The following is a 25,717-nucleotide window of genomic DNA, read 5'->3' as shown; positions in this document are numbered from 1 at the left end:
GGTGAGATGCAGTGATAAGTTTCAGCGTCAAACTTAAAATGGAAACTTGGTGCATACTGTGGTGGGCTTTTAGTTTCACTTTTTTTAGTCACTTCCTCTGTCCCCCACTGACCCCCCACGTATAACACCCACGTTTTCTTCCGCGTTTGTTCCGTCTAATTGTTGAGCAAATCACCTTCCTGCAGTAATCATCTAAATCCATAGTTTCCACACTGTTTGTGCAAAATCACATGTTATTCATGTGTGTGAGGTCATCTAAACTAGTACGTACAGCAGTCACGTGACCTTAAACATCCTATTTTTACGAGTCATTAAAGACTTCGACAGCCCAATTCCTGATACATTTCTATTGTTTACCAACTCAAGTCTCCTCACACTTAGCTTTTTCGATCTATATCACAGTTCTACTTTAGGTTTGCGGGTTTTTTTCCCCGGCTTTGTCTTTGTTCGAGGAAATGGGCAGAACTGAAAGGCTCGTGCGTGTTTGTAAACGTGCGTGTGTCTGTGCGCGCGCGTTTGAGTGTGTTTTTTTTCTCTGCGTCTCGCTGCTGTGGTGATGCGTTCAGGTGCTCTTCGTCGCCAAAGCTGAGAAGTTTCTAATGCCAGCGCGACGGATTTTACCGAGTCAATAAAAGTCGGTTATGCCTAACAGTGGACGATAGGCCAAGTGAAGTAAAAAAAAATCGACAATCGACACTTGGTAAGAGATGATTACTCAGAATTTAAATTTAAAAAATGTTTATTACAACTCATTTTTAGCGAATGCACTCTTCCTTATGTCAAAAGCTTTTTCTCTACTACTTATTTCATCACTGTCAGTTGTTTTTCTTTAAGTTTAGTTGTTTCCATTTCCCACAAATGCATCTTTTGTAGGCTGAGGTGTTGTAAAATGTAACATATCTTTGTAGTTGATATGTTGATTTATGTCTTTAACTCGAGAAATAAATGCAGTAAACGTTTTTTTGAACAAATAAGAATTTTTAAATAACTTCGGATGCTAAAAGCATTGAAAAAACTGTTTTTATGAGCCTCATGTACGGTTTTTTTTTAAGCAAGTAGAGCCAACTGACTTGTGTACCAGAATCAGAAGTGTCAGACTTAAAAAAAAAAAAGCTCCCTCCAAAAATAAGTTAGACAATCATCTGCAATGTCAAAAAAGGAACCTAGGACCACATTGATTATTCATTCTGATAAATAATGTGTCATATGGTTGCTTATACATGTCTGCATAAAATAGCAATGGGGAAAGCAGAAAGGATGGAACCAGTTGATGCTGGTTTTCAAATTGCTGAAACCAAAAAGCCATTAGACAAAGATTTTGATCCTGATGATTGCTCAATTTGGTCTTAAAAATGTTAGAAACAATTCTAGGTTAGGTTTTATTTTAGGAACCTTTAAAGTCATCTTTTGGGGTTTGTTTTGTTCCATTTGAGTGATGAAGATTTTGTGAGATTGATGATGCAAAATGAAATCTGCCTAGAATATTTTCAACAAAGCGGTGCCTTGAATTGAAGAATAAATAAATGTAAATTTTCGTGATTAAAAAAAAAATCCCAAATTGCAAAGCTATTCCAAACTGTACCCTTTGGCCTTCCTTTTCAGTTCAATGTTCACTTTAGCTTACATACCATATTTTTATATATTTTTTTAAATGAATATTAAATATTATTATATAATTCTTTGTGTTGATGTTTTTTTTCCCCGACAATTGTCATGTTTTTGATTTGGGAAAAAGTGGTGTGTCATGTGTGTCTTTCCCAGCAAGGTTTTGAGCCAGGTTTAAACCAGTTGGGTCTTACCTCGAATAGACTTGCTGAGAGTCAGCTGCATAGTCTGTCTTTTAACAAACTCTGTCTGTACGTGCAGAGAATATCACAAAAATATAAAGAATATTACCCAGAAAATGAGTTAAAAATCAAAGTTTAACTTTTGATTTACAACATTTATTGGTTTTTATTTTTAATTAAAAAAAATACATGAATAAATTCATTGCTGTAATGTGGGCCAAATAATACGACACTCACCACAACTAAAATAAAGAATTCAGGTAACAAGCAGACATTGTGACCTAGGAAGGTGATAGGCATCTGTCTGTGGTCTTTCTATCAAGCAACAGTGCTGCATAACTTCCTGGGGGACCGGCGGTATTAGTCATCAGCTGTTTCCACGTAATGCTGACTGAGGGCCACGGCATTTAGAAGACAGACGAAGCGGAAAGGCTGTTTGCAAAATATATGCAGCTCTGAACGCGTCAAACTGTACCGAGGTTTAGAAAAAAACACACCCACAACCTCAGATGCAGATGAAAACCACAGCAAATAGGTGGTGTGTCTCTTTATACATATGTTTCGTATACTCTCTTGATTGGAGGCTTAGCGAAGTTTCCAAACACCTGTTTACCTTCTCTTATGTCAGACAGCAAACATTGGCTTATCTCCTGTTGGATTGTTTCACCAGCACTTTCTAGAGGTTTTTCTGGCTGTGCTAAACAATTAGGGGAAATGTGAACCAAAAACAATGGCTTTACCCTCATGCATCAGGATGCATGCGAAGACAGTGTGCAGGTACTCTGCAGTCTTGTGGGTCAAACTGAGCGTTAATGTGGTCACACTGAGGCCTCTATTTCTGCCTTCAACCCCTCATGCACCTGGGGAGTATTTGCTTTCTCACCAGGACAGGTCGCTTTTTAGCAGTTCAAGACTTAGTTTAATGGGAAATAGAAAGAGACTCAGACATAGGAAGCTTTCAGTTATGTGAAAAGGCTGAGTGTAATTGTCCTGCTCTTACATAAAAAATGCTCTTCTTATCTGAACTCTTGCAGTAATATTGATTTAGTAAGACAAAACAAAGAAAGACAAAAAAGAAGTTAGGGAGACAGACTGACAAAGGGAAGAAATTTGCTGACTGATGAGGCAGAGCAGCTTTCCCAAGTTCATTTTGGAAATGCTCTAATGTGGATTTTCAGGCACAAAGTGGCTGACTGTGTTGCTAAAAAGGCAAAAGAGGCTGCAGATGAAGTCATTCGTTATCATTACTGTATTGTTGAATCATTTTTGTCCACAAGCAGAAGATATACAAAGAAGGAATCCTGCCTCGTCATTAATTTTGCCGATCTTTAATTAAATGGATGGATCGATAGCTTTTTGAACTCCACGAAGTTCAACAAAAAGAAAAAAAAATCCATGTCTTTTAGAAGAACAATAGAGAAAAGAGAAGGGACTGAAAGTAAGTACTTCAAGGAACAGCATTAATAGTTTTCCTTCCTTCTATCCAAGCACATAATGACCCTCAATCTTGTTCATCCTTCAAGTTGAAAGAAAATTGTCTTCAGAGCAGAAAAAATATTCTCTCTTTATGTATCTCAGCCAGGCATCCAATCACACTCTAATTTCCGTTTTTCTTTCTTCGCTATTTAAGATTCTAATTTTCTATCACGTTGGATCAATTTGAAGATGCTTTTCTCTTCTTCTTCTAGTTAACATATACTCCCGGTGTCTCCTCAGACCTCTCCCCTCATCTCTTGTCATGTCCATGAGGAACCCACCTCAGCGCCGGCGCTCTCTGGGACCCGTCTCGCCCAAACGTATCTACAGAAACCTTTCAGTCAGACTGAGAGGAGGAGAATCGGCAGTTTCCGAGGAGGTGGATGTACCCAAACGCCCCAGCAAGCCTGCAGAAACAGTAGGATGTTTTGATGTTATTTTTAGGTGAAGCTCTGGCCTGGCATTTACATCTTACTTCAAACCTTCTTGTACTTCACTACTTCTCAGGAACTACTTTTACTTTTGACTTCACCTTTTTCATGCTGATGCACCACCTACCGATAGCTGATGCCATTTGACAACTGTTTTGAATATTTTGGGTGAAAAGTAACCACGAAGGACATTAATGGTAACATTTCAGTCTCATGAATCATTGGGTGGGTTCACCAACAGCAACAACAATACAATGAAAGTAGTCTTTTTGGACAAATTCACTAGCACCAAAAAGCTTTAAAAAGATTTTTTTTAAAAAATCATTACACTTACAGTACAGACCAAAGGTTTGGACACACCTTCTCGTTCAAAGAGTTTTCTTTATTTTCATGACTATGAAAATTGTAGATTCACACTGAAGGCACCAAAAGTATGAATTAACACGTGGAATTATACACATAACAAAAAAGTTAACAACAAAATACATGTGTCTGAACGAGAGGGATCAAGGTGGAAGCGTTAGGTTACAGGGGGCTGAGGTGAAGAAGGTGCAGGAGTTTAAGTACTTGGGGTCAACAGTTCAGTGTGATGGGGAGTGTGGAAAAGAGGTGAAGAGGCGAGTGCAGGCAGGTTGGAGCGGGTGGAGGAAAGTGTCAGGAGTGTTGTGTGACAGAAGAGTGCCAGCAAGACTCAAAGGAAAGGTGTACAAGACAGTGGTGAGACCAGCTCTGCTCTATGGGTTAGAGACGGTAGCAGTGAGACAGAGACAAGAGGCTGAGATGGAGGTAGCGGAGATGAAGATGTTGAGGTTCTCCTTAGGAGTGACCAGGTTAGACAGGATAAGGAACGAGTACATCAGAGGGACGGCTCATGTTGCCTGTGTTAGCGACAAAGTCAGAGAAGCCAGACTGAGATGGTTTGGACATGTTCAGAGGAGGGATAGTGGATATATTGGTAGAAGGATGTTGGAGATGGAGCTGCCTGGCCGGAGGGCAAGAGGACGGCCAAAGAGGAGATATATGGATGTCTTAACAGACGACATGAAGTTGGCTAATGTTAGGGTAGAAGATGCCCATGACAGAGTGAGGTGGAAAAGGATGATTCGCTGTGGCGACCCCTGATGGGAAAAGCCGAAAGAGAAAGAACAAAAAAGTGTGAAACAACTGAAAATATGTCATATTCTAGGTTTTTCAAAGTAGCCACCTTTTGCTTTGATTACTGCTTTGCACACTCTTGGCATTTTCTTGATGAGCTTCAATAGGTAGTCACCTGAAATGGTCTTCCAACAGTCTTGAAGGAGTTCCCAGAGATGCTTAGCACTTGTTGGCCCTTTTGTCTTCACTCTGCGGTCCAGCTCACCCCAAACCATCTCGATTGGGTTCAGGTCCGGTGACTGTGGAGGCCAGGTCATCTGGCACAGCACCCCATCACTCTCCTTCTTGGTCAAATAGCCCTTACACAGCCTGGAGGTGTGTTTGAGGTCAGTGTCCTGTTGAAAAATAAATGATGGTCTAACTAAACGCAAACCGGATGGAATAGCATGCCGCTGCAAGATGCTGTGGTAGCCATCCTGGTTCAGTATGCCTTCAATTTAGAATAAATCCCCATCAGTGTCACCAGCAAAGCACCCCCACACCATCACACCTCCTCCTCCATGCTTCACGGTGGGGACCAGGCATGTAGAGTCCATCCGTTCACCTTTTCTGCTTCGCACAAAGACAGAGTGGTTGGAACCAAAAATCTCCAATTTGGACTCATCAGACCAAGGCACAGATTTCCACTGGTCTAATGTCCATTCTTTGTGTTCTTTAGCCCAAACAAGTCTCTTCTGCTTGTTGTCTTTCTTTAGCAATGGTTTCTTAGCAGATATTCTACCATGAAGGCCTGATTCACACGGTCTCCTTTTAACAGTTGTTGTAGAGATGTGTTTGCTGCTAGAACTCTGTGTGCCATTGACCTGCTCTCTAATCTGAGCTGTGAGCCAGTTTCTTTGTTGCGCTTGATTGATGGTTTTTGTGATTGCACTTAAGAACACTCAAAGTTTTCCCAATTTTTGGACCACTCGTTTTTCTGTCCTTAGCTGCTTTTTTCTTGCCATAATCCAAATTCTAACAGTTTATTCAGTAGGACTATCAGCTGTGTATCCACCTGACTTCTGCACAACACAACTGATGGTCCCAACTCCATCACACTTATTAAACCTGACAGGGAACACCTGTGAAGTGAAAAACATTTCAGGTGACTACCTCTTGAAGCTCAAGCCTTCAGTTTGAATCTACAATTTTCATGGTGGTGAAAATAAAGAAAACTCTTTGAATGAGAAGGTGTAACGAAACGTTTGGTCTGTACTGTATGGAGCACTGGAATGTTTTTGCAAAAATAAAATCTAAAGGAGTTCTCCTCTGTGTGGTTCTGCTGTGGACTGGTGAACTGTCCAGGATGTACCTGCCTTGATCTCACAGTAGCTGGTAAGCTCCAGGAACTCTGTGAGCCTGAACAGGAATAAGGGGGTGCAGAAAATGAATGGATGGATGGAAAAAATCTATGAGCAGTTCAACAACTTTAATAGACTTAAAGAAGTGAGGCTGAGGTCACATAAGCCGGCAGTAGCTGCGTTTACATGGGCAAAAGTAATCGGAAAGAACGCCTGATTGGAAGAACAATGCGTAATGTAAACATGCCGTTCGGAATACTCTGCCCCGATCAGACTCGTTCGGATCAAAATTTCTGTCCGATCGAGAGAGGTGGGTTATGCTGATTGTTGATCCGATCGTTGTTCATGTAAACAGTTCATTCCGATCGTGTGTCACTACTGCTCTGGTTTTACGTCACGCATAGACGGTCTTTTGCTCCAGAGAAAGCTTTGGAGCTCAAACAGTACCAACCCACTCCTCTGCGGAGGCCCGGTGCGAAGCACCGCTCCGCTCTCGCCCCGCTGGCTCCTCGCCTCTCCCTACTCTTACACCCCTCACGAGGGGGTTGCGGGGGAGGAGCGCTTCATGCCCCGTGACGTCTGGACCCTTGCGCGGTCCTGGCTCAGGTGCCGGTGGACCGAGCAAACTGTGTCTCTGAGCAGAGCAGCCGGATTAATAGCTTTGTGTTTGAGGGGAAGTTAGGAGGATGCTTTGTTACGTGTGCGTTTTGTTGTTTTGTCACGTGTGGAAGAATTGGGACTGCGATCCGTCCTACTGCTCTGGGTTAACGGCTGCCGCACTCAGGAGAACCATGTGTCTGAGCAGAGCTCGGACTTCCAGCTCACACAGCGGCTTTGGTGCGGTGTGTGAGCTTTTCAAAGCAGAATCTCGCTCAGTCCTTAGAAACTGTTCAAACAATCACATGGATTTGTGTTTCCAGTCGTGTCTCAACAAAATAAAGACTGATGTTATTCCACGAATTTCACGCAGGGATTTTGTGTTCATCAAACAAGGCTAATGTTGTTAACGCATGTTAGCCTCTCCTGGGTGCTCCGTTCTTTTTCCACAAAAAAAGCACTGACCACACAGATTAAAAATAAAATGATGAGCGAACAGGCGCTACATAATATTCATAACATTAATAAAAGCACGTTTGGAAGATCGTCTCGTATATTACCGAGCTGCTGCATAGATGTATATAAGAGCAAGGTTTGTTTACTGTGGGACTCATTTCCCTTCCGGTATTTTAAACACTACTGCGCGTGCCTAAATGATTTATTCCGACCAAAAGTGTGACCATGTGAACGTTTGTTCTAATCGGAAAAAGGTTTTCTAATCCCATGTGCACGGTTGAATTTTAATCAGACCATTGATCCAATCAAGATATTTTGCCCATGTAACCGTGGCTATTGAGACACTGCTCTAAAATTCCTGGTACAAAGTCATACCAAATGCAACAAAAATAATTACTAATAAGAAATTAGATAAAGGATATACTGAGAAGTGAATAGCACTTTAAAATACTTTGTCATTTGTACCAGTGTTGCTGTTTTTTATCATTACAAAGTATAATCAGAAAAATTCTGCATAAATAAATAAAATGGTCAGAAGATTTCCAAACTTTAGAAAAAGGAATAGTCATCCAAAGAGAATTTAAGCTTGTCTACAAAATTATTCCTGAACTTGCGTTTTTGGACTTGGTGTAACCCTTGGTGCTATCCAAGGCACTTCAACATTGGGAGTGGGGTCATCTGGACCCCATAAGAAAGTGCGCTGAACCTTTTTTCTTCAATGATTTGTGATCTTCACTGGTGTCCATGGATTACATGAAATCCTCTTTACCTTTATCTACTTTTGTCATGGTAGGGAGAACACGTCAATGTAGGATCGGGTCATCTGGACCCCATAGGATAGCACAAGGGTTAAGGAGAGCAAACATGGGCTGTATTAGCCTGAAGTTGTGCTTGTTTTTTCTAAATGAAGGACTGAAACATTAACCTAAAGGAACCGATTCTTCAGAAAAACATGGTGGTGGAAGCATATGCTGTGGGACAGTTTTGCTTTTTCATGTTCAGAAAACCATGGACAAATTTGGATTGTGTTGATATTTTTAAAGTAATGTTAAATAGCTCACTGTCATTTTCGTTTTTCACTTTTTACATTTCAGGTTTTTATTGTCTGTGTTGGCCAAGAAAGGCTAAAGCAGCACAGCCATCATATACTGTAGCTTATCTCAAGATGTGCAAAGTGATCAAATGTAAAATAGAGACGTTAGATTTGTAAAATTTTAATGATAAAATAAACTTAGAATCTTGCTAGTTTAAAACACCACTTTTAAATAAAAGACAGCTGAACTAAAAGGTTTTCAGGCATGTTTTGAAAGCCTCAACTGATTTAACAAAACTTAGAGGCAGTTTTATAATAAGATGTGTTTTAAAAGTCATTTCTTAGCCAAAAAGTATTAACTTTAACTTATTAGCTTACAAAAATGATTAAAATATACATACACGTGGAATGCTAATAAATGTTTTTAGTCTATATAATTGTAGGACTTAGTTTAAAGCAGAAAACTGACCCTGAATTAGGAGTTTGCAGGATGCTATCAATTGAAAGACTTAACCAATCACAAATAAGACCTTTCCCTCTCTAGGCTGGACTCTGCAAAAATGACCAACAAGAAATATCTCAAATGCTATGAAGGACACAAAAGCAAGACTATTTTGTGTCTACTTTCAGTTCTTAACCCTTTTGAAAATCGTTTCAGACTTCTTCAAGGTCCATGTTGACTCACTGTAAAGTAGCATTGAATTGAAATGAGTTGACAGAAAAAAAATCCCTACAGAAAAATACAGCAGCTTTTTTTTAAATGTGGATTTTAATGTGTCGTTCTGTTTTTCAAAGAAAATAAAATGACATCAAAGATGCGTGGAGCCAACTTCCTCCCCCATTATGACACCCAAATTAATGTTTCCCGACCTCAAGGTCCCTAAAAACGCTTTGATGCAAATTTGAAAAGAGGCAGAGATTGTAGAAAACAACAGTCTCAAATGCAGATAGAGAGGTGTAAACATACTGTTTAAAAGGGCACTTCTGCAATGTGTCCTTATATTGTTTTGACCAAACCACTTAATACCACTGGAATAATGTGATCTTTTCTTAAAGTGTGAAGTGTAAGCACTTTGACTGACTTCCATAAATTAGATTAAATTAGGTTTGCCTTCTGCAAATCTAAAGTCAGTTGTTGAAATCGACTTTTTTATCAATCTCAATCATGACACCAATTTTTGCACAGCTATATAAAAATTATTTTGTGAACATTCTTTTAAAATGCCCATTAGTTAGGTTTTCTATGATTTGAGATGATTTCTTTGGTTCCAGTCATGTTCTAGTTTTGTTCTCCTCAAGTCACAGTCTTACCCTCTTCCTTTCCGTTTGGCTTTTCCCTTCAGGGATCGCCAATTCAAATCATCTAATGAACTTACTCCATCTAACCCACATGTGTCAAACTAAAGGCCCGGGGGCCAAATGTGGCCCGCCATGTCATTTAATGCGGCCCGCGAGAGCATAACAGTTTTTAATTTCTTCAAATAAAATATAAAAGTTGGTGTGTATTTATTCATATCTAGGGGGAATCGGACTTGAAACATCGGATTGGGCAACTATACATTAGGACTTAAACACTGTCCATATAACCTAACCTGACAGAATCAAATGTAAAAGGATTTATGCTAAAGTAACAAGCAAACATATGTTTCTATGCAACTGTAATTGTCACATTAAAAAGTTATAAATAAATAAATGAGTTATTTAACATTAAGGAGTAGTTACGTTTATCTTTCGTTGCATTTAGTTACACGTATAAGTTATATCTGGCCCTTTGAGGACAGCCGCTATGCTGATGTGGCCCTCAGTGAAAATGAGTTTGACACCCCTGATCTAACCCTTTCTTCTGCATCCTTTACTCCAGGGGTGCCCACACTTTTTTGGCATGTGAGCTACTTTTGAGACAACATGTCTTAAAAATCTTTCCCCAGAAGAACGGTGATGGATTCTTTATTAAACCGCTCTGGAGTAGAGCTGTGACGGTGTGGGATTTGGATCACTGTGGTGATGAAGCAAAAGAGTCGCAGTGTCAGGAGTCTTGGGACTCTTGGGACCCCCACCCCCAACACAAAATCCTCCAGCGGGCAGCCGCGTCGTGCACTCAAGAACGCACGCAGCTTGTAATGGAAATAAATACAATGGAAATTCCCCCAGAAGCCCTTGAAGTTTGAACACAGGACTCGCAGAAAAAGTAAATTATTAGCAAAGATGAATGTGTTTATTATAGTTCAAATCACGCACCATATGCAGAACTTTCAAAAAAAGAAAATAAAGGGGGATGTGGGGGGACATGCGGGGACGTGCGGTGATGAGTCATCACCGCGGTGATGCGGTTATCATCACACTCCTAATTCCAGCCACTTGATTGTGGCCCTCCATGCATGCTTCCTCTGCCAGCATCTTACACCCTGCAGCTATGTGCTGGATTGTTTTAGGCTCCTCTTTACACAGCCTACACCTTGGGTCTTGTCTGGTGTGGTACATCTGAGCCTCTATGGCTCTGGTACTCAGGGCTTGTTTCTGATCTGCCAGGATGAGTGCTTCAGTGCTGTCCTGTAGGCCAGCCCTGTCTAGGCATTGGTAGGACTTCTTGACATCAGCCACTTCAGTTATGGTCCAGTGGTACATCCCATGCAGGGGTTTGTCCTCCCATGAGGATCTGTTCTCCACCACTGCTTCCTCTGCTCTCCATTGCCTGAGACATTTACTGAGCACCCTGTCAGTTGGGGCCTTGAGCTTTATGTTTTCACGCATCTTGGATGTTTCATCCAGGATAGTGGCTTCCACACTCACTAGTCCTCAGCCTCCTTCCTTGCGGTTAGCATACAGTCTCAGGGTGCTGGATTTGGAATGGAACCCTCCATGCATAATGAGGAGCTTTCATGTCTTAACATCCGTGGTCTGTATCTCTTCCTTTGGCCATCTTATTATTCCTTCACGGCATCTGATAACTGGCAGTGCGTAGCTGTTTATTGCCCGGTTCTTGTTCTTGTCATTGAGCTTGCTTCTCAGGACTTGCCTTACTCGTTGGAGGTATTTAGCTGTTGCAGCTTTCCTTGTTGCCTGTTTGAGGTTGCCATTTGCCTGCGGAATTCCAAGGTACTTGTAACTGTCCTCAATGTCTGCTATTGTTCCTTCTGGGAGTGAGATCCCTCCTTTGTGGACTACCTTGCCTCTCTTTGTCACCATCCGGCTACATGTCTTGAGCCCGAATGACATCTCAATGTCAGTACTGTAGATCCTGGTGGTGTGGATCAGGGAGTCAATATCACGCTCGCTCGTAGCATATAGCTTGATGTCATCCATGAAGAGGAGTTGACTGATGTTGGCCCCATTTCTGAGTCGGTATCCATAGCCAGTCTTGTTGATTATTTGGCAGAGGGGGTTCAAACCTATCCAGAACAACAGTGGGGACAGAGCATTACCTTGGTATATCCCACATTTGATGGACACTTGTGCAAGTGGCTTCCCATTGGCTTCAAGGGTGGTTTTCCACAGCTTCATCGAGTTTCCTATGAAGGCTCTTAGAGTCCTGTTGATGTTGTACAGCTCCAAGCATTCAGTGATCCACGTTTGTGGCATTGAGTCATAGGCTTTCTTGTAATCAATCCAGGCTGTGTGTGTCAGGTTGGTGTGTTGTGACCTGCAGTCTTGAGCAACTGTTCTGTCAACCAGGAGTTGGTGTTTGGCTCCTCTGGAGACTCTACCAATGCCCCTCTGTGTGTTGCTCATGAACTGATCCATGTGCCTATTTATCTTTGTTGCAATGATGCCTGACATGAGCTCCCATGTTGTGGAGAGACAGGTTATTAGCCGGTAGTTAGATGGGAATGCACCCTTTGAGGGATCCTTCTGGATCAGGATCGTTCACCCTTACGTTAAGCCATTCAGGGTGAGTCCCATCTTTTAGCAGCTGGTTTATTTGTGCTGCCAGGCGCTCGTGGAGTGCGGTGAGTTTCTTTAGCCAGTAGACATGTATCATGTCAGGACCCGGTGCTGTCCAGTTCTTCATAACTGAGACTCTTTCTTGGATGTCTGCCACTGTAATGGTTACTGGATTCTGTTCAGAGAGGTTAGGTTCCTATGTTCTTTTCTCGGAGCGATCAGCCACTGGGCATTGCTGTTATGTACTGTGTTCCACAATTACAACGCATTATTCTTTATTAAGAAATAACAGTAACAACTAACTACTGAACTAACTATATAGGTGTTGGAGAATGACCCCGTGTATGTGTGTCAGGCGCTGCGTGTGTAGGAGCAAGGAGAGCACACAAGTGTGTTGGGGGTGTTGTGTTGATTCTTCTGCAGCGGACCGCTCTCGAGGTGCACGCGAGGCTTCACCTGTGCTCTCCAGTACAGAAATCTTCTCAGAATATTATATACTGCCCAGTAATAAACGAGACTGCAGACAACATAGTAGTATGTTTAGGGGCAGTCATCTGGAGTTCGTTTTTAAAGTCAGAAGATGTTTCACCTCTTATCCTAGAGGCTTTGTCAATTCTGAATTAGCTGGTAAAAGAGCTGGTATATATGCACTCATAGGGAGGAGTCAGACCTGAAACTGGATGGTATTGTCAAACTTAGCCTACATGGTTTCGCGTCGTTAAGAGTCCTTTGTCCTCAGTTGGGGGTTGGGGAGCCAGTGACTCCCTCCCCAAACTTGTTTTCTCTTTCACCTGTTAACGACCCAGGTGGAACTGGTTTGGTTCGTTTGGGTTTCAGAACACTGCCGTAGATGGATGGAAGAATAAACCTGAGACCACCATTCTTATTAAGAGAAGGTTTATCCTTCTTGACCAAGATGGCTTCTTTCACTCCTCGGTCCAACCATCCTTTCTCTCTGGCTAAAATTTGGACTTCACTGTCCTCAAACGAGTGGTTTGTGGCCTTCAGGTAGAAGTGCACTGCAGACTCAGGTCCACTTGGGTTGGCTCTGCGATGTTGGTAAAGCCGCTTGTCTATAAACTGTTCATTGCAGTTCTCTTTGCAGTGGATAAAGCACACAACATTACTCTGTAGCTAGGAATTTTGTCCTTTGGATGAACCAGTTTTTGTCTGAGAGTATTAACTGGTTTGAGATGAACTGGGATGTTATGTTGTCTGAAAATCCTTTTTAGTTTTACAGACAGGCCTGAGATATAAGGAATTGCAACACTGTTCCCTTTCTGCTCTTGTTCCTTCTTGTCTGGTTTTCTTGTATGATGGGATCTGGTGAATGCCCAGTTTGGATATACATTTAGAAAACACATTGATCGTGTATATTTTTCCCACCAAGGCAAGAAGTAGCAGGTATTATCTGGGAGTACCTCCTGACCACCCAGAGTCTGTTTCAACTGCTTATTAAAAGTCATGAAACTTTCTTCCTTTTTCAGCTTCCACCAGTTTGTCCTCTTTGTTGCCTTTGGACTTTCTTAATTTTCTTCATTACCAGTCATCCTTCATACCACCATCCTATGCTGTCTGGAAACACTCAGTTAAAGAAAGAAAGTCCACAATGCTCTCTGAAATGACTTGAAACATTCAAAAGTAACAATAAATTAAAATGTATTGAAAATTAAGTAATCAAAATCCGCCATTACTTTTGAGTTTTTGATTAAAATAATTATTTAAAAAAACAAACTAATGAAACAGGCTGGACAAAAATGATTGGACCCATAACTTAATATTTTGTTGCACAACCTTTTGAGGCAATAACTGCAATTAAATGGTTTCTGTATTTGTCAATGAGCATTCTGCACCTGTCCACAGGTATTTTGGCCCACTCCTCATGAGCAAACTGCTGCAGTTGTCTCAGGTTTGACAGGTGTCTTCTCCAAATGGCATGTTTCTGCTCCTTCCAAAGATGTTCAATGGGATTCAGATCTGGGCTCAGAGAAGGCCACTTCAGAATAGTCCAACGCTTTTCTCTTAGCCGTTCTTGGGGTTTTTTGGCTGTGTGTTTTGGATTGTTGTCCTGTTGGAAGACCCATGACCTGCGACTTAGACCAAGCTTTCTGACACTAGGCAGCACATTTCTATCCAGAATGCCTTGATAATCTTGAGATTTCATTTTACCTTGCACAACTTCAAGACACCCTGAGCTAGATGCAGCAAAGCAGCCCCAAAACAGAACTGAGCCTCCTCCATGTTTCACAGTAGGGACAGTGTTCTTTTGGTTGGATGCTTCATTTTTGAGTCTACCAACATAGAACTGATGTGCCTCACCAAAAAGCTCCAATTTTGTCTCATCTGTCCAAAGGACATTTTCCCAGAAGCTTTGTGGCTTGTCAACATGCATTTTTGCAAATTTCAGTCTGGCTTTTTCATGATTTCCTTTCAACAGTGGTGTCCTCTTTGGTCGTCTCCCATGAAGTCCACTCTGGCTCAAACAACAACGAATGGTGCGATCTGAAACTGATGTACCTTGATCTAGGAGTTCACCTTTAATGTCTTTGGAGGTTGTTCTGGGCTCTTTGGATACAGTTCCAACTATCCGTCTCCTCAATTTGTCATCAATTTTCCTCTTCCAGCCACGTCCAGGGAGGTTGGCTACTGTCCCGTGGGTCTCAAACTTCTGAATAATATGTGCCACTGTTGTCACAGGAACTTCAAGCTGCTTAGAGGTGGTTTTATAGTCTTTACCTTTCTGATGTTTGTCTATAATTTTGTTTCTACTATCCTGGGACAATTCTCTCCTTCGTTTTCTGTTGTCCATGTTCAGTGTGGTACACACCTTTTCACCAAACAGCAACGTGACTTTGTCTCCCTTAAAACAGGCAGACTGACTGATTATGGGTTTGAAAATAGCTGTGATGTCAATTAAAGGACATACCTGAGTTCATCATGACCCCCTGGGAAATTAGTTCTCAGTATTTTATGTCCAGCCCTATTTCATTAGTTTGTTTTTTAAAATAATTCTTTTAATCAAAAACTCAAAAGTAATGGCTGATTTTGATTACTTAATTTTCAATAAATTTTAATTTATTGTTACTTTTGAACGTTTCAAGTCATTTCAGTGAGCATTGTGGACTTTCTTTCTTTAACTGAGGGGTATCAACAATTTTGTCCACAACTGTACATCATATGCCCTTACTGACATAACCTCTGTTTTTATCCGAGCTTGGGACAATGAGACCCTGGCTGACCCCCTCTTGGCTACTTTAGTCTTACCTGGTTTTATTTCCTATTTACCCTCAGCTGTTTCTCTTGTAGGTAGTTAGTGGAGTGCAGGGTTGTCAGTTTTTCAATGTCAGTTGTCACCTTTTTTGTTTCCTTGTTCCACTGTTTTGTCATGTTTGAGTTTATTTTTCTCCAAAGTTTCTCTAAAGTTTACGTGTATTTATTAAAGTATAAGTTCCTGTGACAAGCCGGGATCCTGTGTTTTAGAGTTAGCTCTGCCTTTCAAGGGTTACATGGAGTTGTATTTAGTTTCAACACACTGTGGAAAAAATATTTTAAAAAATATCTGTATTTGTTAAAAGAAAAGTTCATTACTTTCTTAATCGTTGGTTCCCTCAAGTTTTGGTATGAATGCATTTTGTTTGGAGTGCTTTTTTCTGCGTTTGTTATTTCTGTCCTGTTCTACGCTGGTTTATTTCCTTCTCTCCTGTAATGAAAAAAGTTTCAACATGTAAACCCTCATTGGGATGTTAACACTCTTGTTCGCCTTTTTTCCTTATTCCCATCAGTACAAGACCCTGTGGGAGGCGGTGGAAAATGAGGACACTTTGTCTGTGCAGAGCCTTTTGTCTAGAGACCACACCTGTGGAGGAGGAGGCAGCTTGTGGGAGAAAGGGGAGAGGAGAGAAAAGGAATGGGAGAAAGAGAAAGAGGTGAACAGAGTGAGCGAACAAGGTCTGGTACCTCTGGACGTGGCTGCTCTTACCCACAACTCTCCTTTGCTCCATGTGCTGACTAGAGCAGGAGCCAGACATAATCCTGTTTGTGAGTCCTGTGCGACATCAAAAATAATCAAATTCATTTGCTTTTCAAAGCAGCATCTATAAAATAGATAGAAATGTCTGTTTTTTGCATGTTTCCTGTCAGTGAGCCGGCCAGTGGAGTGGGGGCTCAAGCTAGACACACTGGTGGTACTGGCCAGTAACCGAGTTGAAGAGTGGAAGGCAGAGCTGGTGAAGAAAGCAGGGGCAGGACCGCAGGCTCAAGCTGATGCTCAGAGACAGATCTGCCTGTGGAAACTCAGGCTGCAGCTGTACTGCCGGATGAGAGAGAACTTCCGCAACACAGGTAGGTCGTTGTGGGTCACAGATTCAGAATTTTGATGGGATGCACAGTGGAGTAGTGGTTGGCAGTCTCGCTTCATGGCGAGAAGGCCCTGGTTTAAACCCCAGCTGGGACCTTTCTGTGTGGAGTTTGCATGTTAGACCCCGTGCATGTGTGGGTTTTCTCCAGGCGCTGGGTGTGCCATCCACCATAAAACTGCATAAGAATTGTTGTCTCTGAATTCGCCGTAGACGGTGGACTGGCGACACGTTCTGGTTGTGCCTAACCTTCACCCAACAATAACTGGGATATGCTGTAGCAGCCCCATGACTCCAAAAGGGATTGTGTGGGTGGATGACTTTTCTGCTGTTTTTTTAACAGCAACTCTAATTTGGATTTGATTGATTTGTTTATTTTAAGCATTAAAATAATTGAATACCACAGTAAAAAAATGTATAAAACACAGATATATCAAACCTGTTTCAAATATTAAGTAATACATTGATTAGAAAATGAAGAAAAATTAACAAAGACGAGAGAAAATGATGCCATTTTCTTGAAACTGTAAATACTTTTAATCCTAATTAGAATTTTTTGTAGTAATGTAAATAGTTCACTCAGATTTATTAAATATAATGATTATCAATAAAGTCAAGAAGACTTTGATTTGTTGGTGTAAAGAGAATTGGAAGAAGAAAACCTAATTAACCGCACCACTATTGATTGAGTTATTTAGTCAAAGTAAGAAACTCAAAGCAGGATAAAATACAGTTAAATGCAAACTGTATTTTGACTTTAGGAGAGCCTGGCAGCAGCTTGATGCCAGGCTCTCCTAATGTCTCCCCTCAGCTTTAAATCCTTTTTGATTCTTTGCTTGTTCACTTTTTCCATTTTAGGCTTTTTATTTGTGATGAAAAGGTCAGTTTCCTACTTTTCCAAGTTTTATTTGTTGAATAGAAAAAAGGCCTCCTTACATGCTTTAATAAACAGAGAAAGTCCTGTTTGATTGCCCGGTTTGTAAGGTGGCTAAAAAAGAATCCCAAATCATAAACCTCCTACTGCAGTTCATTACACAGATATGCGAAAATGCAAAAAGTGGATTGCATCTTAATTTTCACATCCACCCTGCAAGCCCTCTCCTCTGCCGCTAACACAAGGCTACAAGCCTGGCCGCACTGCTCCTAGCATGTGTCTCTTAGCAGCCGGACACACGGAGATAGCACTGACGTCATCGCCCCGCCTCCCCTCTGGAAATGCTAAATCAAATTGGATTATGCGACCGTTTTTGCAGGGTGGATGTGAAAATTAAAATTCAGTCCCCTCTTTGCACTTTCATTTTAATTATGACACAGAATAAGCAGTTTTTAAGTAAAAAATGAAAAAGCATTTTGAAGTATTGATTTTTCATTTTGATTTTGAGTCATTATGCAGCTTCATTTTGAAAATTAAAAAGCATTTCTGTTGATCTGTTTTAATTGTCAAATTAGACATTTCTAAATGAATTTTGCTACACATTTACCAGAGACTTTTTGAAAATGACATGTCAAATACCATTTCAATTATCATTTTAATTAAGTGACGGAATAAGCAAGTAGAAAAGGAAAAAGCATTTTGGTGGATTGCTTTTTCATTTTAATTTTGAGTGAAAAAAATGCAGCTTCATACTGAAAATGAAAAAGCATTTCTGGTTTTGACTTTTATTTTTAATTATGCTGCAGAAATGCTTCCATATTGTTTGATCGTGGTTTTCTTTAAGAGAATTCAGAGATGTGAGATGCAAAATGGCAAAGTTAAGTCATGCGTTTTTGCCATTTTTAGGTGGAATTGTTATTTTCTGTTCAGTCTTTTACATCACTTCCTGCTTTAGTGACATTTTCAACTGAACTCCTATTAAAACAAGATTTTTTCTGGTGAATAATATTTCTTTAAAATGCGGCCAGTCCACAACTAAACCATCCTGGATGTTTTTATGAAATATATAAGATGTCTTATCTTATGTTAATGGGTGGCACAGGCTGATTCTTTATGTTCTAGCCTACAGAATTTCAGAGCCACACTTTGATATCAGAAGTTTTTCTTAAAAAATTCAATTCAGGCAGTCCAGGACAGAAAGAGGCAATAAATGCATGAAAAGTTTTCAAAAATACTTTTAAGTTGGCCTGCAAAATTAAATACACCACATTACACTTAAGAGTTGTAACAGTTTTGAAGCCCTTTTGATGCTTTTACTGCAGTGGGGGGAATTATCTTTAATGTTCACCAGCTTTTCTGTCTGAACATGCACCTGACTTCACTCAATCTTCTTCCCTAAAAGCACACCGCAGTCTATATTAAAAGGTGAAAAAGAATCCCAATGAAGACTCCTGCTCAGCCGTAAGGACTGAGCATATTAGACAAACTGTATTGGAGCCTCACGATTCGAGAGGACTATTTTTTTTATTGCTGTGTCAGTAACCAGGGGTAACATGATTAGTCGATAAATATAGCACGCTTTAAAAAGAAAACTTCCAACTGAGATTGAAGTAGTTGAACATTTTCTCCAGTTCTCTTCCACAAAGCCATCCATTTTTTGCTGACAAGTCTGCCGTGATCAAGTACTGAGGCTTACATTTTAGTTTTACTCCTTTTTTGTCTGAACTTTTTTTTAAGGTAAATCTCCTTGCAGGCTCCTTCGACTCATCTAAATTCAACAGACTGCCTTGTCGTCAGCCTGCCTGATTCCTCCCATGCCCTGTTCCCTCTTTAGCTGCTAACACCTTGATACCGGTAGATTTAAGAGAAGGAAATGTTTGGGAAGCTTTGATGCTTTCCGTCCTCTGTTCTCCTTAAATGTCTCTCCCTTGGCCTTAATTAATTTCTCTTTAAGATACTGCCAGCTCTTCTTCACAGTGATAGGGCAACAAGGCCTAAAGTGTTCCTGTGGTGGTTTTGAAGTTTAGTATACTTTTATTTCACATCGCTTGAGAAAAAGAAAGCTGCTTGAAATGTAAAATAGTGAAGTATTTGACTTTAAGGGAAGGGTTTAATTCCAGGTCACAGTTAATCTTGAGCTTACACCGCTCCTTTTGTCTAGACTCGGGAGGCAGAACACAGTTCCATTTGATCCCTAAACTGGATCTTTGGGTTTGTGTTAAAGCTCTGATGATGAACAGTTCCCAGGAACAGTGCCAGGAAACTTATTAGCATCTGTTGTTGGGCTGGAAGCCAAAATAACTATGTTCTCAAAAGAATATTGGTCAGATTGATTGATTTCTTTAAGTAATCGCAAATTTTACTTTACGTTTGTTCCATTTAGTTAAAAATTAGGCTATTGGGAGTAGATCTTGTGTTTTTATTTGAATAGAATGCTGCACAAATCTGTCACATTGCATCTCCTGTATATATAATTTAGTACAGAATTAATATTATCCTGCACAGTTAAGAGTTTGAATTATTTACCCTGTCCGTATTTGGTTTTCATTTTATTCCGGAATCATTCCAGAGCTTCCCAGTCCCCCCAGTCAAGTGTCTATACTGGTAACCAGCACATCCTCTCTATATGTGATGATCAAGGAGCCAGAAGAAAACACCCCAGGACTGATTACTCAATACAGAGGTAAGAGGGGAAAAAATCAGAAAGATTACTTTTTTACTTTGTGTATTAATTAATTATTGAAAAGATCTTTAAGGACATCGTATTCAAATTTTTTAATACTAATACTCAAAAATGAAAAAGGAATCTTCATTGACAAATCTCAAACAGCTGTGCACATATTTTAAAATTAATTCTTTAACAACAAAAAACATAGAACATCAATGACAAATCTTTTATTTTTCTAGCTCAATTGCAACTTTAGTCCCGTTTATTGAAAATCTACATCTTTACCCAAAACAGATCAATTCTTGTTCTCCCAGGCCAGTTTCACCTTAGTTTGGTCAACAAGTAACTTCACATAATGAGTTGAAAAATGCTTAGTTGGAGTCACTGTCCATCATAGGTCTGTGATGAACCAATATTAAGCCAAGATGTAAGCAGGATGAATGCCATTTTTGTTGCAGCATAAAGTTAGGACGGGGATGTAAGGGACTGTAAGCTAGCATGAGAGAGTGTACACAGAGAGATGATGGGAATGGAAGACAGGCTTACTCTGTGACATCAGTGCCGCACACAATTTAGATGCAAATTTTTAATGAACTCCTGCCACTCTGCAGAAACTATGTCCTAAAACACGACACAGGTATTTTAAATTTTGAACGGCGTGATTGTAAGATCAAAAGATGATCGGAGTGGAACTTTAAGTGATGCCAAAATGACAAAGAAGTCCAATAAGGGGCTGTAAGACAAAATAGAAAATATTTTTATTTATACACATGATAAATTAATATTGATAGGTCAGTGTTATTGGTGCTTTGAGTGAGCAAGGTAGACATTTCTCACTGGAGTTGTTTTTGTTCACAGTGGAATGGAGCACGTCGTCTTGTTTCAAACGCATCCTCGGCTCAGCCCAAATCACAGAGACTAAATATCCTTCTTACATTATCAAGGGATTGACAGCAGTAAGTCGTGCAGCACTCATATGCAGTTGCCAGATTTACACACAAATTTGTGTTAGATTAATTTAAATTAGAGAAAACATTTGAACAGTTTTGCTTAAGTAAATGAATTATTAATGAAAACAATGTTTGAGTCCTTTGTCCTGGAAATGGCTTTAATACATGCTGCTAATTTGCTAGTCTTGTGCTTTTTACAATTCAGGGAGTGCATTACTTTGTAAGAGTGAGTGCCTACAATGTAAAAGGATGGGGTCCACCTCAGTGCTCTACTCCAGTCAGCGCTGCCCCTTCTAGTGAGTATTTTCACATGCAAAACATTTTATCCAAACTACTAAACTTGAGCTGGATGTGAATCCAAGAAGTGGATCCATACAGACTTCAAATTCAAACAGATGTGAAAAGTTCATGATGATGCATTGGTGAATATGTGGGTTTGATTCAATTATAATGTCATTATCCTACGATTTAAGAGCAAACGGCTGGCATATTAATAGGTATACAGTAAACCCTTGTTTTTCGCGGGGGTTACGTTCCAGAAAGAGCCTGTGATAGTCAAAAACCGTGAAGTAGAAACCTCTATTTTTTTTACAATTATGATACAATTAAATACTCTATTATACATTGAAAAGAAAGAACAAACCATTTTATAGGCTCAAGCATTTGTTTCACAAATCAAAGTACTTTAGAAACGTTTTTTAACAAATAACTTCTGTTCTGTACTGTCAAATAATAATTTTAATCATCAATGTGAACAGAAGGCGTCAAATCACGGAGATTAGCCCCGCCCACCGCGACCCGCGTAATTGGATTAAACGGGAGAAAATATAAAATGATGATTATGAAAAAATACAAAGTACAGTCGGACAAATAGTGACTCAGGTGTATTTAACTGCTCTAAATTCATACTGAGCCGCTGCATCCTGACGCCGCTCTGCAGATTTTCCTTCTTTTAAAGCCCACGGTGCAGCTGCAGGTGTGTTTGTTCGGGAGAAGAACATAGTGATCGGCAGTTGGTGTCGCTCTTTTTTCTTCTTCGCAAAAACATCCTTATACACCGACATTGCTTTAAGGCCCAAAGCGCTTTACACACAGATTTACACACTGATGGCGGCTCTGCAATCCTTTAGTTGAGGTGGACCGCTCTACCTCTGTACCACAGCATCCCTGTTTTTTTTGTTTTTCCTGAAAAAAAAATCAAACAACAAGCATTTAGTTTGAAGAACATTTTTTTTCTTAGAGTAGTAAAAAGCTACATCAACTTGTTTTTCACTGTAGTTTTTATTTCTTTAGGAGATTACTATTTTTAATTCAGTGTATTTAGCTTTGTTTATCAATTTTATTTTTTACATAATGTTTCTCCAGAAGCATATAGAGTTTATTGGCATTTTATTTCATTATTTGGAAATACCATCATTTGCACCAAAACATTTATTGTCATGTTAGTTCTAAAGAATAAATTATAGTACTTTCAAACCAACATTTTTCTTTATTTTCTACAACATTACGTTTGTGGATAATCTTTTTTATCAACTCACACAGCAAAAAACAGTGCAATTTTTTTTAAATTGATTTATTTATATGCATTAAAGTGAGGATTTGTGACTCTTTTTGCCTGTGCAGGCTGGAGAGAGTGTGTTGGTGTGAAGTCACAGTTCAGGAACCACGAGGGCCTCGTGAGAAAGTTGTTGGAAGATGCCAGAGAATCACAGTACAGAGGATATTGCATGGGTAACAAAAGATCGTACATGTGTTGCTACAGTTCTGCAAATATACATCCAGGGTTTGTTTCTAAAGCAGCTAAAACCACTTCAACAATTTCATAGAGTTTGAATAGTGAGTGCATTTAGCCAGATAAAGAGATTTTTTTTTGTTCAATCTAGGCTGATCCTCCTCTCTTCTATTCCACAGAGACCTCAAAGCCCCAGAGTCCCGGCAAGCGGCTGTCAGTTTCACGAGGCATCAAACAGCTGTTCCATTCTGCCACCAAGTTTGTTCGTCTTCTACAAAGGTAGCTCTCATCTGTCTTTCCTGTTCTCCTTGAGGTTATCGAGAAAAAGAACATTAAATGTGACGCAAATGTAGCAGCGAACACAACAAAGTACACGCCAGAACCCTGGCTTTTTGGTATCAGTTTTGAATAGAACATTAGTCACATAAGAGTTGCTGCTTCTTCGAGATGAATGTGGAGACATTTTCGAGGAAGATGATTGCTGAAATCAGTGTACCATTGCAAACGGCAAGTGGCTAGGAAATGCTTCTTCCTGCAGCTATTTATCAGATGCTCTGACAATGACAAACACCTTTTGAAGAAACAGTGGAAACGTCAACTTAAGCACAGCATTTTGGTACCTTGTTACCGAGTTAAAATGCTCTTTGGGAGGGATCATATAGACTATTCTGAGAGAAAATCTGTCAAATTCGTACAAATTTTCATCTCAGTTACGTGTGACTGACATTGATCTCTTCAGGGGTGTATACCTGGCGACTGTATTCTACCACAAAGACAGCGTCTTGGTGACAGCTGAAGATCAGATCCCGCTGGTGGAGATCCAGTGCTGCTCCACCTCCATCACTCAAGACTTCCTTTGGTTTGCTAAGGTGAATTGTCAGTTGAGACATGCTGATTCTCCAAATACCCTGCTGGTGACCTATTTTGAAGTGTTGCATGTGTCAGTCACCGCAAGTGAGAATGGATGCTGAACTCCAACTTGATGAACTCTTGCAGTTGTCCTGTGCGTGGCAGCAGGTGCCCTGGCTCCAGCAGGCTCTCTCCACCGCTCACTCATCTCCATCCTCCCTTCTTCAAAACAGGCACAACATTTTAAAAGCTGTTTCTCAGTTGCAGGTAGGAAGCTAACTTGCTTATGTCCATGATAAATAGCTTCAGAATGTTGTAATTGTTATTTAAATGACCTCTTTACATCCTTTCCACTCCACCAACATATTTTCCATTTGTCTGACTTAATCAGCCTGTTTACTCTGAGTTTATGCATTGATGTGGCTTATTATTGGGATTCTAAAGCTATATTTGTCTGACCTGTTAACCTTTTATTTCTATTTTCATTTTCTATATTCACATGCAAACATGTTGAATTATCTTTTGTTTTACAGAAATTCTCAGTTGACACTTCTCTTGTGGGTCTTTGTTGTGACAATAAGCCTGTTTTTTAAATAGGGCGTCCAGCTTTTTTCTGCCTTATTAATACTTTATTGGAAAAAAAATCAAAGAATTGGTTATTGATTTTAGAAAGAAGAAATTAAAAATTGAGCAAATACAGATGTTTTGACTGATATAAATCCTATCAAGATGTATCTTCTTGGAAAATAAAGGTGGTACTGCTTTAGAACAGTGTTTTAAATTTCCTTTTTTACTCAATTTTAGTTATTAAGACCCACTTGAGGAAAATTGTGTTTTGGGGTGTTTTTAACCTTTTCTTGTAGTTTTTTTTTCTCATTATGAAGCACATACTTAAAATAATTTGAGATTAAAACTGTGTGACTGATTATTTCTTTATTAAAATCGTTTTGGATCAGGAGCAGATGAAAAAATGCCATTTGAAAAAGGTTTCATTTGTGATTTAGAAAGTGAAACGGGCGGGCCAAAGTCTCCCTGCTCCGCTCATTTCTGATGCATCCACTTGCAGACGGAAGGATCCATGAACATTTTTGTTTTCCTCATCTGAGCTGGCATCCATCTCAAAACTGTCCGATATTGCTCGCCATTTTTGTTGCACAGCTAATGTTAGGTTGGGGGTGTGAGGAGCTGTAAGCTAGTGGGAGAGAGTATAAACAAAGGGATGATGGGAAATGAAGGCAGGTTTATTCTGCACCACAACTTGGAGAAAAATTTCTGATGAACTCCTGCTGCTCTGCAGAAACTATGTCCTAGAAAAAACACAGATTTTTTTTATTTGGCCTAAATATGTCAGAATCATAATTAAAAGACCCCTGGGAACACTTTTAAAATAGATCAAAAGATGATTGGAGTGGGACTTTAAGATATTCATAATTAGAAAAGTGTAAGCTCTGTTTAGCTGGGAGTGCTGTTAGGGTGTCAAAGATGAAAACACTGAGTCTTCAGGTTTATTTATTTGTTGTTCTACCTATGAGATTAGTTGCTCTTTGAGGGCCGTCCATTGCACAATTTTTGTAAAGAACATAATTTTTTTCATTGAGCTCTTCTGAATATCTTGTGTTTCTTTCCCCCTATGGTTGGTAAGATTTAAGTCACAGTATTTATTCTTTTTTGACCTGTTGCTAAGCAGTTATGTTGTAGTTTATTTTTATCCTTTTCTTTTTGTCATTTCTCCTACAGCTACTGTTTTATTTTTATCTTAATCAGGTTTAAATCTGATTTTAGCACATCAGTTTCTCATTGTGGGGATTAAATAAGTATTAATTCTTTTATCTATTCTTGTTCTGCTGTCAGAGTTCGCTTGGAACGATGGACCTGGGTCAGTTGTACTACGAACCACTAAAAGACAGACAGGGCAACATACTACTAGTGACTCTAAAGGGATTTCCAAATCCTCCCAGGTGAGAAACACTGATGTGTCACAGTAGTGTTTTGTAGACATTTTGAATACCCAGAGAGAAAACCCCATCCTTTAAAAAAGAAATGGAGTAGCAAATAATTCATTCCATTAACTCAAATTGCTCATATTTGTTGTAAACATGTTGTCTCCTCCTGCAACTCTTCCACCAATCTCTTTGGTGCCCTGCTGATGTAAAGTATTTTTTTATTTTTTGATGCTCTTTATTTGTTATACT

At 39.9% G+C, this 25,717-nt stretch overlaps 1 protein-coding gene across 1 annotated transcript in view; it reads left to right on the top strand.

Moving 5' to 3' along the window:
- Positions 1-364: 364 nt before the first annotated feature.
- LOC105354628 (ankyrin repeat and fibronectin type-III domain-containing protein 1) overlaps positions 365-25,717 on the top strand; it is a 31,024-nt gene continuing 5,671 nt past the window's right edge. Inside the window, exons 1-12 of the mRNA XM_011478512.3 lie at positions 365-700; positions 3,504-3,681; positions 15,880-16,135; positions 16,238-16,438; positions 19,896-20,009; positions 20,853-20,950; positions 21,150-21,240; positions 22,568-22,675; positions 22,856-22,955; positions 23,416-23,545; positions 23,673-23,792; positions 25,377-25,483. Of these exons, the coding sequence (XP_011476814.1) occupies positions 3,526-3,681; positions 15,880-16,135; positions 16,238-16,438; positions 19,896-20,009; positions 20,853-20,950; positions 21,150-21,240; positions 22,568-22,675; positions 22,856-22,955; positions 23,416-23,545; positions 23,673-23,792; positions 25,377-25,483 (1,481 nt within the window). The 5' untranslated portion in view covers positions 365-700; positions 3,504-3,525. The remainder of the gene's footprint in view (positions 701-3,503; positions 3,682-15,879; positions 16,136-16,237; positions 16,439-19,895; positions 20,010-20,852; positions 20,951-21,149; positions 21,241-22,567; positions 22,676-22,855; positions 22,956-23,415; positions 23,546-23,672; positions 23,793-25,376; positions 25,484-25,717) is intronic.

The sequence above is a fragment of the Oryzias latipes genome, chromosome 8 (assembly GCF_002234675.1).
Source record: "Oryzias latipes chromosome 8, ASM223467v1".
NCBI lineage: Eukaryota > Metazoa > Chordata > Actinopteri > Beloniformes > Adrianichthyidae > Oryzias > Oryzias latipes.
This window is presented reverse-complemented; position numbering and strand designations above follow the sequence as displayed.